The following is a 19,166-nucleotide window of genomic DNA, read 5'->3' on the forward strand; positions in this document are numbered from 1 at the left end:
CACCTCATCCCTTAAAAACCAAACACATATTAATTACACGGGTTATGTGGCTGATTAGGATGGTAATTAAACTCACTTGGTGCCTTATCTGCATTAAATTAGCCTCAGAACCCGTGTAATTAATATGTGTTCAGGTTTAAAGGGATGAGTTGGCAACCCTAGGTACAAGGGCAGCAGCGTCCACCTTAAAATGTAACATGAGATTTGTCTAGACTATCATATCAGATAGAGCACTCGTAGCAGAACTAATTACACTAAGCTGAGGTATGATTGGATATCACAGATTGGTATTAACTCTCGTAAAATGTGTATAAATAATACTCAGGAAATGAGAAGATGATCATAACTTCTGCTTCTCCGAGAGACACTCACAACTTGCAGGTCTCGGCTACCATGTCTGTCTTCCTCACCATCATGTTCCTCTGTAAGTAGAACGGTTTTAATTTTTTTTATATTATCTGAGTATCAGTTGAGTGTCTTTCCGTCAAGATCGTGTGACACAGAAAAAAATAACTAATTACTATGAACCTGTTGTAGGTTCTATGAAAAACACACTCATTATATTTGCATCTGATGAGGACAAAGTATGGTGATGTCTCTTCTTCATCTACTTTACCTCATATTTACCTTCCAACTGGCACTCTATGAGCTGTCTTTTTCCATGAGAAATACATTATTTTATTTTTTTTAAATTCCTTTACTGAGCAGCAAATTACATCATACAAAAGGCAATGAAAACAAAATGAACTGAGATAAAGAGTAGTCTTGGACGGTAAACGGTGATGACAATAATAGATCAAGCAGTTTGAGCACTTCATCTTGTGATAGTACAGTCAGATAATATAGCATTTCTAAAGGAGGCTTAATTAACATAGACACCTTCAGTAATGTGTAATGAAATACACATAAACAAGGCATATAAATAGTTCTGGATAGGGGAACACACAAAAATATAAATCATGATGCTGCTGATAAAGGCGCATACATGGGAGAACATACCGGTGTACATATCCAGCAAATGGTCACATGGCCAAGTTGGGTTACGAAGGGGGGAAAAGAGGGGGAGAAGGACAAAGAGAAAGCGGGGAGGTAGGGAAAGGAAGAAGAAAAGAAAGTGAGGGAAGGGGGAAGAGAGAAGAAGTAATAGAAAAGCTATTGTAGTATAGTTGTAAACCAGAGGAGAAAGGTAGGACTTTCACGGGGAGAAACACAAGTAGACCAAAACGTGTCACACAGGTTGTGTAAACTCATTGAGATAGGCTTCGGTATATGCAAAATGCTGCCATGGTCTCCAGGTTTCACATTATGTTACAATTGTTTAGTATAACTCTCTCTAAGTGATAGTGGATTATACATCACGTAAAGAAGCTACAGAAGGTATCTGGGAGGAACATTTCTTGACTAGTGCTGCTTTATAAGTATTGATTGTAAACTCTGTTTGTGGTCTTGTCACACAGGTTAGACGATTCCCATTTATCTAAATAAATCAGAACCAAAAATTTAATTTTCAGAAGAGTTTTGTTTAAATTGCCAAAGTCAATAATGAAGGAAGCTGAGGGTCACCTGCAGGGTGAATAATGTAGTTAAATGTCAGGGCAATGCTATGGTTGGGTACCTGGGTACATGTACTGAATCTACTGTCAAAATGCCCCTTGTCTCATGTCATCGTTTTAAGTTATATTCTTTTTCCAATTCAATCCCAGAATTATACTTCTAACCCTTGGCTTATACAGGGGTGGGGGTGGGGGGTCTGATTACTCCATAAGGGAGTTGAATGAGGGTGTCTGGTTTAGTAAAGTGGAAATTGTGGTTTCATAGTTCAAAGTCTGATGACTGATTGACTGGAATTTCATGAGGAGGAATGGGAAGGGTCTGGCTGCTGATTGAAATAAGCTTCATAAAGGTGGTGGTGATGGATTGGCTGGAGGCTACATAAGCATGATAGAAGAGGTTTGGTAAGAGGGTTATGATGGATGCATTGAAGTATCTGATGGGTAAATGAACATGTCCATTCACTGTATAAGGAAGCTTATGGGACGAATATAAAGGCAGTTGATGTTGACACAATGGTGGAGTGGTAACATAAGGTCTGGTTGCTTAACCACTTCCCACATCCCCCCCTCCTGCCACCCTCCGGGGTCTCTCCAGGCTGGAAGTGGTTAAACCAACCTCTCTAAACCAAATATTTTGTTTTTCGATGTCTACTTGTCACATAGAAGAAAGTGGCAGTTCAACTGGTGACCTGAGAAAATTGGGATCCTAATATCATCATTGTTATAAAGAAAATGTATGATTTCCAACTAAAAATGGAAGAATGAAAAATGATTGAAATACATTAGATATGTTTTAATGACATACTGTACTGTACATAGCATTTTCTAAAAAGTGCATTTTGGCTTTTCAGCTTTAAACATGGGAAAATCCGGTGAGTACAGAGCTCATACTTGATACATCTATCATTATAATATGCCATAAATACATTAATATTATAAAGAAAATGTTGATCTTAATGTTTCTGAGAAAGAAGGAGTTTGGGGTATTGATTATAATTGAAGCACACTACCCCCGTAGGAGCTGCTGGGTAGTTCATTCTTTCCTGAAGTGTGTTCCCGTTACCCCCTTTCCCCTCAAAAACTGACACGGCAGACAGTCCATGAACATTTAAACTTTGAACTTTATTTTGCTTCCAGCATTCGTTGCGGTATTGCATTAAAGAGCCACTCTGAATAACTCCCAAAGATTTATGCAATGAGAACACAACACTCAATCCAGAACATGTAAAACCTCTGTAAATAACTTCGATCTTGCACCGGTTCCAAATGTGTAATGCAGCTTTCCTTCCTCCTGTTAGTTACTATTTTCTGACTTTACAGCACTTCCAAGCTAAGCTCTAAGGACGATACTCTGAATAAAATCCAAAGAGATGACTGATTGGATTCCTCCAGGGAGTTAATTCTTTAAGGCCCACTTCTGTACCTTCCCTCCTCCTCCTGGACGCGCACTCTAACCCCTTTAAAGTCTCTTAGAAGTGCTGTTCCCCTGGGTTTACACTCACGTGTGCTCCCGAGCGACCGTCCATGCTTGCCACAGAGGGTCCTCTCCCAGTCCTTGTATCTGTCAGTAGTAGCAACCTTCTCACGAAATCTCCTCCTGAAGTCTCCTCTCCACATGACTTATCCCCCTCCTCCAAAGGGGAGAGCACCCGAGCTGCACCAGCCTCTACATCCTTCTTCTCTGGATCTCCAAACTCCAACCTCCCCGAAAGCATGTGACCTTGTCTTATGTAGAAGTCCCGCCTTCGCCCAAGCAAAACAATGATTGGCTCAGAGGGGTCTCCAGAAGACTACCTGCCACTCTATTCCTTTATTTCTCCCACTTTCCAGAACATTTCATAGAAAGGGATGGAAATTACACAGGCAGAGTGTAGGTGGCCACTCCTTCCTCTACCTTAACATAACCTCCCAACCAAATTAAACCCACCAGCTTAGATCACAGGGTAAAACATTGGCAATTTGGCCTAGCTTTAATCCTAACTGTCTAATCTAGCACACACCTAAGTAGGTGGGCGCTACATAAATTTGTTAATAGCTTTACAGTAATGCAGTAATAGAAGAATCAAAAACAATGCGGGTTAGCAAAAATGTGCACGCAATTTAAATTAAACGTTAATTTGAATGTATCACAGGAAAGCTTGGTGGAAATGGCTGCAGTGCTGACATTTATTACAGGTCATTCTCAAATTCAATGTAAATTTATTAAAAAGAAAAAAAAAATGAAATATCACATGCACTTACAGTATGTATTCAGACCCTTTACTCGAACTACACTACTACAGCAATTACAGCTTTGAGTCTTTTTGGGTATGACATGACAAGCTTTGCACACCTGGACTGTGGGATTTTATGCATTCTTCCTTGCAAATCCTCTCTAGCTCAGTCAGATTGGGGGGTACTGTCGGTGGACAGCCATAGCCTTTAAGAGAAATAGTTTTCTTTATTACAGAGGTGTTGTAAAATCTCTGTGTCAAGGACTATAAACCAGTGGTGGCTGACCACAAATGCACCGGACCACCCAAACTCCCCCCCCTGCCCCTGGGCCCATGCGGGTGGTACTCACGCGGATGGGCTGTGTTGGTGCTGATGCAGAGCACTGCTACTGAGAGATTGCTCTCATGAGGACGACCTCCTCCGGATCTCCCGGATCTCTATGAATATCCCCCCCACCCCGGCCAATACGGTCGCTTCTCCTCTCGACTAATCGGGTCTCAGGACTAACTTCCTGATTGGCCAGGAGGAGAAGCAGGAAGACAATAGCAAATATTAATTTGTTATTGTCACACAAGTAGGTGGGCTCAGGGCACGTATATGACATTGCTATGACTCTGTAGCACCCTCTAGTGTTAGTGCAGAGAAATTTAAGTTATGACTCATGATTAGTTTGTGAGTCTGAAATTGGGTCAGGTTACAGCTGGTCAGGCTGGATGACTCTACAGAGTCAGGTCTCTGGTACCTTCCCCTGGATCTAGAAACTGGTAGAAGCTTCTGGATGCTAGTGGGAAAAAGCCAGGAGGTACTAATCTGAATACCTGAGGAAACTTAGACAATCCCCAGGCAGAATGTACTGGCCGGGTGGCTAGGTCAGTCCTTAAAGGGGTTGTAAAGGCTCATGTTTTTCCGCCTTAATGCATCCTATGCATTAAGGTGAAAAAGCACATTGCAGTCACTGCCCCCCTAGCCCCTTCGTTTTACTTACCTGAGCCCCGAATTTCCGTTGGTGCGTTCCTCTCTCCACGGGTTCCCGGCTCTTGTAGGTGGGCTCAGGGCACGTATATGACATTGCTATGACTCTGTAGCACCCTCTAGTGTTAGTGCAGAGAAATTTAAGTTATGAATCATGATCAGTTTGTGAGTCTGAAATTGGGTCAGGTTACAGCTGGTCAGGCTGGATGACTCTACAGAGTCAGGTCTCTGTTACCTCCCCCTGGATCTAGAAACTGGTAGAAGCTTCTGGATGCTAGTGGGAAAAAGCCAGGAGGTACTAATCTGAATACCTGAGGAAACTTAGACAAACCCCAGGCAGAATGTACTGGCTGGGTGGCTAGGTCAGTCCTTAAAGGGGTTGTAAAGGCTCATGTTTTTCCACCTTAATGCATCCTATGCATTAAGGTGAAAAAGCACCTTGCAGTCACTGGCCCCCTAGCCCCTCCGTTTTACTTACCTGAGCCCTGAATTTCGGTTGGCGCATTCCTTTCTCCACGGGTTCCCGGCTCTTGATTGGATAGATTGATAGCAGTGCAGTCATTGGCTCCTGCTGTTGTCAATCTAATTTAATGACGTGGGCATCTGGGGGCAGGGTCGAGTCCTGCATTCGACCTCTATGGATGCCAAATGCTGGACTCTGGAGCGCGCTCGCAAGGTAACCCCCTCCGCCAAGGGGGTTATCTAATGCAGGGAGGAGCCACAAGAGCCGCTTAGGGACCCCGGAAATGGATGTTCGGGGCCACTCTGTGCAAAAGGAGCTGCACAGTGGAGGTAAGTATGACATGTTTGTTATTTAAAAAAAATAAAAAATGATCCTTTAGTATCACTTTAAATATGGAAGAGTCATGCCAGCATAGGAGTCAGGTGGAATATGGAGTTCTGAGGAGGCTGTCGATAGCCTAGGAGGGACCCCTGGGCCTGGGGGCCTCTGCCACCAGGCTGGGCTCGGACTGGCTTGGGAAGATCCTGACAGCATTACGGTTTGAAAAGGAATCTTGCCTAAGGAGTAGCATGGAGCAAAGTGGACAGAGTGAGTACATCAGAACATCCGGGTATTCAGAAGGGGAGAGACTACTATATGTAGTAAGCATTCAGGAGGACAGTACTGTGCTTAACTCTTCCTATTCCTTGCCCTGGGAGATTTTTTGAGTGAACAGGTGGGCTGGTGGACAAGCAGCCAGGAGGGCTGGTAGTTCCTGCAGGCAGTAGAGCTGGGAGCAGTTCTACAAAGGAGAGGAGATACTCCTGTATGCAGCTTACAACATACTGTGCTGTTTTCTAAAGGGAGCTGAGAGCTTCTAGTCCTTAAGGGACTTTTGCTTTTGATCACTAAAACTGTGGGTGTCCAGGAAGGAGAACAGTCCAGGAATTGATAAAGTAATTGTATGTACTGCTAAGTAATGGTTAATGCTCGTTGCTGTAGGGGGTGTAACATTCTGTGCAAGGACGTGTCTTCCCCTGCATGACTCACTTACTGCTTCTGAAGTGATTTATGCATGAGTAGACCAGATCTCGAGGCTTTCTATGCATGGGAGGGCAATGTGAGGAGTACCTGTGTTGTTATGTGAGCCAATTTAACAAAGTAGTTTCCCAGTAGCCTCCCTGACGGTATTCCCGAGTGTGGCTCGAGATTAAATTTCAGTACCATTAGCGGTAACCCCGAGCCACACTCTGGATTGGATTGCAGGATCCTGGTGCGGTATACTTACCTTGTCCCCAGGATCCTGCGATGTCCCCCCACTGTGTCTGTGGGCTCTGTCCTCCTCCTGAAGCCTCTCTGTGCCGGACTCCTTTTCCCTGCGAGCGTCGCGACGCACGGGGGCGGAGCCTGGCGGAAAATTAAAAAAACTGTAAAAATCATAACACATACAGTACTGTATGAAATAATTTTACATCCCTTTTGTCCCCAATGCTTTATCCAATGCCCTGCATGCAGTTTTATATGATATATACTGTTCTTTCTGTCTGGAAACTTGAGATTGTCCATAGCAACCAAAAAGTGTCCCTTTACGTCAAAAGTGGTTTTAGAACAGCTAGAAAACAGCAATAGTAAATTAGAACACTTGCAGAATTGAGCGATAGTGAATCGTGGGGAAATTTATTTTGTTATTATTATATTATTGTTTTTTAAAATAATTTTTACTTATTTATTTTATTATAATTTATGATTTTGTGTTTCAAACTTCATCATACCCGGGATATCTACTAGACTCTTGGTGGACAGATTTAAGTGTGTTATTGCTAAGAATTACAGACCTACAATATAAAACGCCGAATTTTTATGCAAAATAATTGTACCACTTTGAGACGCAAAAATCTGAAATAATCATAATGCCAGGGAGGTTAACAGGATCCTGGGATGGGTTCTGCATATCGGACTGTTAAGACTATTTCATGGAAGGGGATTCATACTATTTTAAAGTTATGGACTGTACCACTCAAAACAGCACAGCCTAAAGTCTCGTGCACACGATCGGATCTTCCGAAGGGAAATGTGTGATGACAGGCTGTTGGCGGAAAGTCTGACCGTTTGTACGCTCCATCGGACAATTGTTGGATTTTCCGTGAACAAATGTTGGATGGTAGGTTTATAAATTTTCCGTGGACAGCGGTCTGTTGTCGGATATTCCGAGTGTGTGTACACAAGTCCATCGGACAAAAGTCCAAAGTACAAACACGCATGTTCGGAAGCAAGGACGAGCCGGAATCGGTCGGTCTTGTAAATTAGCATTCGCAATGGAGAATTAACATTCGTGACGCTGCAAATTATGAAATCTCCAAATGCAGCACAAAATTCTCTTCTTCTTTAATGGGATAATAATGAAGCTGCTTTGCTGGTGATATTGATGGAGTTATTGCAAACGTATTTTAAAAGGCTTTTTTTTCTAGTGATATCAAGAATAATATTATTATGTTTTTTTTTTGTTTTTTTTGAGCAAGTTACCACAACACCATTATCCCGTAGTTTTTAGAATCAAAGGTACAATTATGTTGGTGTCCCTTGTCAATTTTACATTGTATTTTTATAAAATGTAACTGCCTACTCCCAAACTGTCATTTGAAGTAAAACACATAGCCAAGTATTATTCTACACAATTTTTTTATTGTGCATTAAAAAAAGAAAACAAATAAAATTAGACATGCTATCTGCCAATAGAACTTAACCAAAAAGTGCATTCTATGCATCCAAAAATATAGAAAATATAACAAATCAAATCATTATTATTCAACCAAAAAAGAAAATAAAAGCCTCATGCATTTGTCCTGCTTCTTAATATAGGGGATCAACAATGCCAAGAGTTGGTGAAAGCAGGGGTCCGTCATCCGGAGATAATTCCGAAAATCATCTGGATTATTCTCCTGGAGCCTCCGCAGCAAAAGCATATGACATAATTGGTCACGATTAATAAAGCAACCAATTTTTGGTCCAAGAAATCTTCTTCCTCCTATTCCTGGACTAGACTTTGGTCAAAGCAATAACTCCAAGGCCAATATTAAATAACATGTTATCTCCTCCGATTTCGCGACATGGCTGGTTAACCTTTTCAATACCAGGCACTTAGACACCTTCCCGCCCAGGCCAATTTTCAGCTTTCAGCGCTGTCGCAATTTGAATGACAATTGTGCGGTCATACAACACTGTACTCAAACAATTTTTTAATCATTTTGTTCCCACAAATAGAGCTTTCTTTTTGGTGGTATTTGATCACCTCTGCGGTTTTTATTTTTTGCGCAACAATAAAAATAGCCCGAAAATTTAGAAAAAAACCAAGTTTTTCTTTGTTTCTGTTAAAATTTTTTGTAAATAAGTACGTTTTCTTCTTCAATGACGGGCACTGATATGGCTGCACTGACGGGCACTGATACGGCAGCACTGATGGGCACCGATGAGGTGGCACCAATGAGGTGGCACTGATGAGGTGGCACTAACGGGCACTGATGATGGGCACTGATAGGCGGCACTGATGGGTACTGATAGGTGGCACTGGTATGCGGCACTGATGGGCACTCATAGGTGGCACCGATGGGCACTCATAGGTGGCACTGATGGGCATTTGTAGGTGGCATTGATGGGTACTTATGGGTGGCACTGATGGGTACTTATGGGTGACACTGATAGGTGGCATGGATTGGCACTGATGGGCACTGATAGGTGGGCACTGATGGGCATGGATGGGCACTGACAGGTGGCACCGATGGACACTGATGGGTGACACTGATGACACTGATTGATGGCACTGATGCCCCTAAGGGTGGCATTGCTGGGCATCACTGCTATATAATGGTGCCAATCAGTGCCCATTTGTGGGCACTGATTGGCACAGATTGGGCACTGACTGGGCACGTTGGGCACATGTGGATGGCCATGGGGTACATACCTGGCCACCAACATGTTGCCCTCTTCCCTGGTGGTCCTAGTGGCGATCCCTGGTGGTCCAGTGCGGTGATCTGAGGGGGGCTGCGCTGATAAACAATCAGCGCAGACCCCCCCTGTCAGGAGAGCCGCCAATCGGCTCTTCTCTACTCCCGTCTGTCAGACGCGAGTGAGGAAAAGCCGATCAACGGCTCTTCCTATTGACATCGTGATCAGCCGTGATTGGACACAGCTGTTCACGTGGTAAAGAGTCTCCGCCTGACACACCTCTCCAACGATCGCCGCGATGTGCGCCCCCGTGGGCATGTTATCCTACTGGACATCATATGATGCCCAGTCAGGATAACTGAACCATAGCCTGGCCATCATCTACTATGGGCCGGGCGGGAAGTGGTTAAAGAACAGCCGTTCAGAAACAAATTAAAAAGCGCGAAATGAAAAGCGCGAAATGAAAAGCGCGAATCAACGCTCACCAAACTTCTACTACACGAAATTAGCAGAAGGAGCCCAAAGGGTGGTGCCTGACAATTGAACTTCCTCTTTATCGGCTCATAATATGCCTAGTACATCACTACATTTGTGCTTGTTGACAGACAATTGTGTGCCATTTGTATGCAAGACAGGTTTTTGGCCAACGCCCTTCGGACAAAAGTCCGAGGCTTTGTCTGCGGAAAATCCGATTGTGTGTACGAGGCTTAAGTCACGAATAGTGTGTACAATGGTTAAAGTGGTTGTTGGTCAATCACATAAAATCCCAATAAAATACATTTACATTTTTGGTTGTAACATGACAAAATGTGGAAAATTGCAAGGGGTATGAATACTTTTTCAAGGGACTGTAAATGTTGAACTTGCAACATGAGAACTTTTTTTTTTTACATAAAATGTGTCCCAGTATGTATATTTTGCTGCACACTGTGCTATCTACGTGTTCTGTGTGATCTCTTTACTTCTATAGGAGGGGCCATCAAACCTGTGGTGTCCTTCACACCCAACTGGGGGAATATAATATACTATGACAATGCGACTATAACATGTAATGTGCCGTCTACTGTACCAGAGGAAGCCGGAACCTATTACTGGTTTAGAAACAAGACACTGATAGAAGGAAATCAACAGAACCTTCATATCATTAAATCTTCAGTAGTGGAGGACAGAGGAGATTACCAGTGCCAGATCATCGGTGGTGATATCAGTGATCCCGTCTTCCTAAATGTTACAAAAAGTGAGTGAACCATCTCATCTCCATCATTACAGATTGTTGGGTGTGAATAGAACAACCTAAAGTATCATTTTATTACATTTCAGATTATGTCATCCTGCAGAGACCTCCATTTGCCATATATGAAGGAGACCCCCTGACTCTGAGATGTCATCATGTAAGAGATTTTAGTTCAATAAACACAAAATTCTACAAGGATGATCTGAAGATAAAATCATCAGAATATGACTCTGAATTCCATATTCCTAATATAGCGATGAGTCAGTCTGGACTGTACAAATGTACTAAACAAATACAAAGTTATGATAATTCATATGTACATGAGCGCTCAGATGTATTCAATATCTCTGTGAAAGGTAAATTAAAGCCCAAGTCATGGCAACTTTATTTTCTTAATGCTGCCCCAGCCATAGTTCAAAATGAAAATCAATCTGACATACATACCTTCTCTCTGACTCTGTCCCCACAGTGGTTACATTTAGCAACTAGATGTCCCCAGCCTTTTGGGTTGAATGAAACCCAGCGTCGTTAAGCCTGAAAGTTCGAGGACATCCTGTGGGTGTAGGGTGTCATGGACATCCTGTGGGTGTAGGATGTCATGGACATCCTGTGGGTGTGGGGTGTCATGGACCCTCCTCCCCACACACAGGGGGTGTTACCCCTATGCCCTGCACTCACAATGTAATGAGGCAAATACCGGCATCAGCCCCACTCTCGGCATCATTGAGAACAACCCAACACCAGAGGAGAAGACCAAGTGGAAAAAAGAGGTGGAAGGCACGTGATCTAACGCTTGGATTTTGTATATGAATAAATTGTATTAACTTGATCCAAGCGTTAGATCATGCGCCTTCCACCTCTTTTTTCCACTTGGCCTTCTTCGGACCACCCATGGTAGGTTTAGGCAGCGGGACACGCATGATCATCTTCTACTTTTCTTCTTTTGTAAGTACTACCACTCTATATCAACAACGCCTTCACAATCGCAGGAGAAATTCTTTCTTTGTTTACATTTTCACCGGAGGAGAAGACGCTGTATTTCACATGACTGGCTTGATGGCATTCAAAAAAGGTCAGTATTAAGAAAAGAAAATACATGCAGAAATTAAAAAAAAAACTAAATTTCCTCAAGCCAATTTTCTTAATTGTTAGTTTCTTACAGAGCAAAGCAGTGGGAAAAACCATCACATCCAAGTCCCCAACCATCCAATCAACTGTTCCCTATGCCACTACAGTACCTGACTACAGCAAGAAATATCTTTAAAAACATATAAATTTAGTCCTGACCATAAAAAAAACATGGAGATACTGTGTAACAACCTATACATTTCTAGAATTTCCTCAGTCTAGTCTGATAACTGAGGTCCTCGCAGCTCCTTTTGATTTCTTTGCACTCTTCCCTGTTCCAGGAAATCCTTATTTTGTGTGATGTGTGTGGTATTGTGAAAGGTGGCATTGGTCTAATCTGTCCAGTTACAGATGTAATAGATATGGACACATTTTTATTTTGGCCGAAAAACATGATAAATTCATATGAATTCTAGAAATTATGGCTTAGAGGAACTGGTCACCATATCTTGTGAAGTGATGTGTGGTGTATATGTGTGCCAAGACTTCCATTCAGCTCTGGAGGCTGCCATTGTGTGAATATTGGATGTGGTGCTAGTTCCAGGGACAGAGTAGACCTGTACAGCCTCCCATAGAGACACACCTGTCCCGGAACCATCACTACCTCCAGCAGTGAGGCTCAGGACTCCTCTAATACTGGATGAGATGGTCGGATGGTACTAACACTAAATATATTGCCTTTTCCCCCTCTTGTTGACGAGAAAAAAGGAAATATTACTGAAATTACTTAAATTTTTATTTTTTTTAGTTGAACTTGAAGGACTTGTGTCTTTTTTCAACCTGACTAACTATGTAACTATGAAAATGACTGGGTGGTTACATTGATGGTGGACTGCTAAGTCTTAATACTTTATACAGGGGGACTCCCTTGCAGCACTGGAGCTCTGAGCCTAGTTATCATTCAGTAGATTGACCGATTGAAGTTTGTATGTTTGTGCTGGTTTCCTCCAGTGTCTCAGTTTACCACTCACCATCCAGATATAAATACAGGTAGAATAAATGACTTGTGACAAAGCTGATCATACCGGATTCTCTATTACTGTGTATTATTGTAGTGGATACAATGGCTCTACTCAACTAAAGACTGATGTAAATTGTTTTATATCCCTGCACAGCATTGTGTGATCACCAACATTTAGCTTATAATTAATATATTCCCATCAATCTTCATTTTTAACAATTTCCTCTTCCAGAGCTCTTCTCTCCTCCAGAAATAAAAGTGACCCCATCCAGGGTAATAGAAGGAGATGAGATGACGGTGAGATGTGACACCAGACTGGATCCGCTCAGAGGCGGCACAGAGCTGCACTTTGCCTTCTACAGAGATGGACGGACTGTGCGGGGATACAATGTATCTGATACATACAGAGTGCGGTCATCTCAGCTGGAGGATTCTGGGAATTATACCTGTGAAGTGAGGACGGCGTCTGACACTGTGAGGAAGATGAGTGATGGGTTCTATATCCAGATATATGGTGAGTATATGAAATTAGGCCATTATTATTAATGTCCAATTGTAAATTACTTTACTAGTGTAGCACCACCCCGTAGGGGCCACTGGTGACCGACTCTCCTATTCCTGCACAGCCAGGCAACACACACTTTACCACTTGCAGCCAGACACAAGAAGTCAGTCCCAAAACTTTTTTTTGTTGTTTATTTTTGGGGGATAACAACTTGGATAGGGTAAAGGGATTTATGCCCAGCAAACAATGAACTAGGACTGCACGATTAATCGTTAAAAAATTGTTATCGCAATTCAACCCCCCTCACGATCTTAAAGGAGTTGTAAAGGCAGAAGGTGCATTCTATGCATTAAGATAAAAAACCTTCTGTGTGTAGCAGCCTCCACAGCACCCCCCTAATTACCTTCCTGAGCCCCATCTCTCTCCAGCGATGTCCATGAGTGTCTTAGCTGTCCCAGACACTCCTCCTGATTTGCTGAGACACAACAGCGGCGCCATTGGCTCCCGCGGCTGTCAATCAAAATCAGCCAATCAGGGGAGAGAGGGGGCAGGACCGCGCCGGGGCTCCATGTCTGAATAGATGCAATGAGCTCTGACTAGGCTTGTGTGCCCCCATAGAGAGCTGCTGGCTGAATTAGGGGCCAGGATCACAGAAGAGGGACCTGAGAATAGGAGGATCGGGGCCGCTCTGAGCAAAACCAACTGCACAGAGGATTTAAGTATAACATCTTTGTTATAAAAAACAAAACAAAAAAAAACGAGCCTTTATAATCACTTTAATACAGCATTTCCCCCGATTCTATGTAACAAGTGCAGAGCCTTCTCTGCTCAGAGCTGTCAAAAGAAAAAAAAGATAATTCAGCTGGCAGCGGTAAGGAAAAACAATGTATCTCTGGTTCTTTTAGATCAGGGATATGCAATTAGCGGACCTCCAGCTGTTGCAAAACTACAAGTCCCATCATGCCTCTTCCTCTGGGTGTCATGCTTGTGGCTGTCAGAGTCTTGCTATGCCTCATGGGACTTGTAGTTCTGCAACAGCTGGAGGTCCGCTAATTGCATATCCCTGTTTTAGATCAAAGAAATGAACTTTGGTCTCTGAATGAGGTCAGTTTAACCACTGAAAGACTAAACTTTTTTTGACACTTGTTGCTGACAAGTTAAAATCAGTATTTTTTGCTAGAAAATTACTTAGAACCCCCAAACATTATATATATATATATATATATATATATATATATATATATATATATATAATTTTTTTAGCAGAGACCCTAGATAATAAAATGGAGATCATTGCAATATTTTATGCCACACTGTATTTGCGCAGCGGTCTTTCAAAAGCACATTTTTAGGAAAAAATATATTTCAATTAATTAAATAAACTAAACAGTAAAGTTATCCCAATTTTTTTGTATGGTGTGAAAGATGTTGTCATGCCACAAGAATCGTGAGAGAGAATCGTGATCTTTATTCTAAGCAAAAAAATTGTGATTCTCATTTTATCCAGAATCGTGCCGCTCTACAATGAACACAGCAAAACTTGGGGACAATCTTCCTCTCTCTGTACAAAAATCCAAAACTGCTTCTTTCTGTACAAACTCACAGCCCTCTGTAGATTAATAGCAGTCCATTACAGACTAAGGGCCCTGGACCCACTTGGAAAGTAGCAAAAATTTGAGGTAACTGCTTGCAGGAGTATATCCCCTCCCCCTGTGGATCTGGTCCCAGCTCCACTACTCAGCTGGCCCTACCAGCCCTCCTGGCTGCTCCAGAGATCTCTCAGGGTAAGGATGAAGGGATGAAGCACATCGCTGTTCCTCTAGAAAGCTGGCTACATATGGTAGACTTTTCACCTGTAGTATCCTTGAGTGTGCTGATGTATTCACTGTCCTCGACTTGCTTCCACTGCTCCCAGGTGGTGGTCCCAATCACACCGCACTGCAGATGGGATGCTTCCTGAGCCAGCCCGAGCCTTCAGCCTGTGGGGCCCCCCTAAACCTAGAGAGACCTTTAAGGCCACCGACAGACTCCTTAGCACTCCATCCTCATCTTCCACCAGACTCTCTATGCCAGCCTGACTCATCCATACTTAAGGGCTGGCTCAGGAACCCTGCCATGTCCACTGCCTAGGGATTGCCCAAGCTCCCCTGAGTATGCAGAATGGCTCTCCTAGGCTCTGCCGTTCAGTTTCCAGAATGTTTTTTAACTTTCCAGAACCAGTGGGAGGCACCAGAGACCTGCGCGTATGAGTCAACCAGCCCTAAACTAAAAAAAACCCTGACCCAGATTCCATGACTCAGACTTAATCATAAGCCAAAATACATCTTGCCTGTTCAGACACTAGTAGCACTACATTCGTACTCTTTTTACGGTTTCAACCAATCATTGTGATCCTTTTCTCTGCCAGAGACCTTCTCTCCTCTGGAAATAAAAGTGACCTCATACAGGGTAATAGAAGGAAATTAGATGACGGTGAGATGTGACACCAGACGGGATCAGTTTAGAGGCGGCACAGAGCTGCACTTTGCCTTCTACAGAGATGGGCGGACTGTGCAGGAATTCAGTGTATCTGATACATACAGAGTGCGGTCATCTCAGCTGGAGGATTCTGGGAATTATACCTGTGAAGTGAGGATAAGGAATGACACATTGAGGAAAATGAGTCACGGGCTGCACATCCAGATTTACGGTAAGTGTAACCCTAAATTAATGTACAATCATATATTATCCTTATATACATGTTTCATTTCTTTTCATTTCATTCTAGTATCACTTCTGAGAATGAGAATCAAGTTCACCATCACCATTGATTTGTAGAAAATCTCTGGGATTTGCAAAGTTTGTGAGCTTCGAGCAAGGTTTATAAACTAGAAGAAAAAATGTCTGTCTCTGTGGTACCACATTCATTATTCGTATCAAACTCAAAAAGACCCTTTATATGTCAGACTTTGCTGGTACCAAGAAGGGCAGACACATGAAAAAAAAATGCACAATGAGTTTTATTACAAAGCGTAAAAAAATATATGCAGTAAAAACAATACAGGATTGAAATCCCTAGAAAGCAGTGTAGACCATATCTAGTATCAATTACACATATCTTTGCTTGATTATCCCAAGAGGTCAATGAGATTTGCATCAGCTTCTTCCGGACATTTAAATCTTGGTGGCAAAAAAATGTGGCCTAACTGAAAAAAAAACATATGAAATTACTATATTTTTACTAACATAACAATTTTCTCAACATCATAAATTATTGTCGTGACTCTTACTCAACACTTCCTGAAAACAGAGCAATGTAGACATGCTAGCTCGGTGGACATCAGCGTTTGTATGGTCAACAGGGCAGCCATGATTTTATTGGTGATACAAAAACTTAACAATAGTGGACATCTGAGTATGCTGTAAAGGGAGATAAAGAGGATGTATAAGAACAAAAATATACACAGTATAGATGGGCCAGGAAGAAACTAAAACCCAACCTAGCTTCACTGGAGTAAGGAGAACTGGGATTTTAGGAGAACCCCAAGCCAAAATATATAAAAAAAGGGGGTCCCTCCAAAATCCATACCAGATCCTTATCTTAGCACGCAACCAAGAAGGCCGCAGGAAAAGGGGGGGATGAGAGAGTGCCCTCCTTCCTGAACTGTACCAGGCCACATGCACTCAACATGGGGAGGTGCTTGATGGGGGCAAGGGCCTCCTCGTCCCCACAACCCTCGCCCAGTGGTTGTGGGGGTCTGCGAGCGGGGGGCTTATAGGAATCTGGAAGTCCCCTTTTATAAGGGGGCCACCAGATCCCGCCCCCCATGTGAATGGGTATCGGGTACATTGTACCCCTACCCATTCACCAAAAAAGTGTAAAAAAAGTAAAAATGACAGGAGACAGTTTTGGACAATTCATTTATTAAAAAAAAAAGTGTCCCGCGATGTAAATTCATCTTCAATCACAGCGCCGACGGTCCAGAGAAAAAAAAATACGGAAAAACTCTGCCTCCATGGGAGGCGTCCCACCGACTGCAGCCTTTTCGCAATGACAGGTGTTATAAAGTCGTGATGTAAACGGGTGACCCCGCCCCCTCTGACGTTACGTGACTTTATAACATAATGTCATCACGAAAAGGGACGCCTCCCATTGAGGCAGAGCTTTTCCAGTTTTTTATTTGTTTTTTTTTCATTGTCGATGCTGTGAAGATGCTTGAAGAGGGATTTACATTGGGGGGCAGGGGCAGGATCTGGGGCAAAGGTTGTGGGGAAGAGGCCCTTGTCCCCATCAACATGGGGACAAGGTGTTTTGGGGGGACCCCAAAGCACCCTCCCCATGTTGAGAGCGCTCTCTCGTCCCCCCCTTTTCCTGCGGCCTGCCAGATTGCATGCTCGGATAAGGGTCTGGTATGGATTTTGGGGGGACCCTCCACGCCATTTTTTTTTTATTTTGGCACGGGGTTCCCCTTAAAATTCATACCAGACCTGAAGGGCCTGGTAATGGACTGGGCGGGAACCCACGCCTTTTTTTCAATGATTTTTATCTATATTGCTGGGATCCGACAATAACAACACGTATAGTCCAGCGCCCCGGATATTTTTGAAAAGCAAAATGCAACAGGCATATAAAATTAAATGTTTTAATAGACCAGTGGTAAACCAGTCATAAGGATAATCTAGGGTAACAGTAGTAACTACTAGTGAAACCAGGTTAAAAAGCACTGTTGTATAAAAAACACATTAATGCAAAACCACACAATAACACAGTATTAAAACATAACAACCAAATTCTCACAGTTGTAGAAATAGTAAATGTATATATATAGCACTTAACATCAGCATGTGCTTGAATAGGAGGACAGTCAGCTAAGAACAGCAGGAGGCCAACACTGGAGATCCATCCAATTGTGTCCCACAGGACTATGACAAAGCGCTCATGCGCGAAACGCGTCGTCAAGGCAACCAGAGGACTGAGGCCCCAGCTAGAGCCTTTCACTGTGAGCTTTCACCCATGCATCCACCTTTTCTGTGAAGTCACCATTTCACCAGCATTGGTTTTTATTTTTCTCAGCCTCATCATCTTCACCATCCTACTTGGTTTTGGTGCTTTCTGGACTATTTTAATTACATTTTTTTCTTATTTTTAATTTTTATTTAATAATTTTTTTCCTGTTATCCATTGCCCACATGGTTTTTGGCCACTTCCAAAGCTGGTCGGGCAGATGTGAGCTCCATCAGCCCGTTGCCAGCACCAATTTCCCTTTTCCTTGCTCTCCAGATTCAGTTACCATTCCAGTGCAGTGTCACCACACCTCATCCTAGAGGTTTCAGCCTTGTGGAGTCACCTTCCGGCAGACCAGTGGCATGTTCACTCCCATCGACGCTCCAGCGGCTTCCCTGCACTGACGTCATCCGTCCTAGACACGAAGCTACGGCCAGGCTGCTTCCCGCACGGCGGTGTTACACATCTTTACGCCGCGGTCCTTCTACCATCTGCACGAGCAAGCGAGGCTACTTCCCGCACAGCGGAGCCGCACACCTCCACACCGTGGTCATTCCACCATCTGGCTGTGCAAGGAAGCCCCCCCCCACATGACGCCAACCTCCCCAAGGAACGAGGTAGATTTGAGCCTTCCTTCTGTTTGTGATTACTTTTTTTCATCCCCTTCATCTTGCCTACTGTCATCTGTTTGGAGCCTGTGTTTTACCATTTACCCAGTGTTTCCTGTGGGACACAATTGGATGGATCTCCAGTGTTGGCCTCCTGCTGTTCTTAGCTGACTGTCCTCCTATTCAAGCACATGCTGATGTTAAGTGCTATATATATATATACATTTACTATTTCTACAACTGTGAGAATTTGGTTGTTATGTTTTAAAACTGTGTTATTGTGTGGTTTTGCATTAATGTGTTTTTTATACAACAGTGCTTTTTAACCTGGTTTCACTAGTAGTTACTACTGTTACCCTAGATTATCCTTATGACTGGTTTACCACTGGTCTATTAAAACATATAATTTTATATGTCTGTTGCATTTTGCTTTTCAAAAATATCCGGGGCGCTGGACTATACGTGTTGTTCTTGTTATAATCTGTTTCTACCAGTTACGGTTCGTCTGGCTGCATGGGTCATTTTTGATGGTCTCCACTTTCTACATTATGTAAGGGCTGTGTGAAATATACCTATCATACATGTTATACAGCACATGTGTTGTTCTAAACTCTCCGGGTGGT

The 19,166-nt window shown here is 43.0% G+C and overlaps 1 protein-coding gene across 1 annotated transcript in view; it reads left to right on the plus strand.

Moving 5' to 3' along the window:
- LOC141116688 (Fc receptor-like protein 5) overlaps positions 1 to 19,166 on the plus strand; it is a 151,060-nt gene that overhangs the window by 78,757 nt on the left and 53,137 nt on the right. Inside the window, exon 6 of the mRNA XM_073609078.1 lies at positions 12,679 to 12,960. Within this exon, the coding sequence (XP_073465179.1) occupies positions 12,679 to 12,960 (282 nt within the window). The remainder of the gene's footprint in view (positions 1 to 12,678; positions 12,961 to 19,166) is intronic.

Source organism: Aquarana catesbeiana, linkage group LG13 (genome assembly GCF_042186555.1).
Source record: "Aquarana catesbeiana isolate 2022-GZ linkage group LG13, ASM4218655v1, whole genome shotgun sequence".
Taxonomy (NCBI): Eukaryota; Metazoa; Chordata; class Amphibia; order Anura; family Ranidae; genus Aquarana; species Aquarana catesbeiana.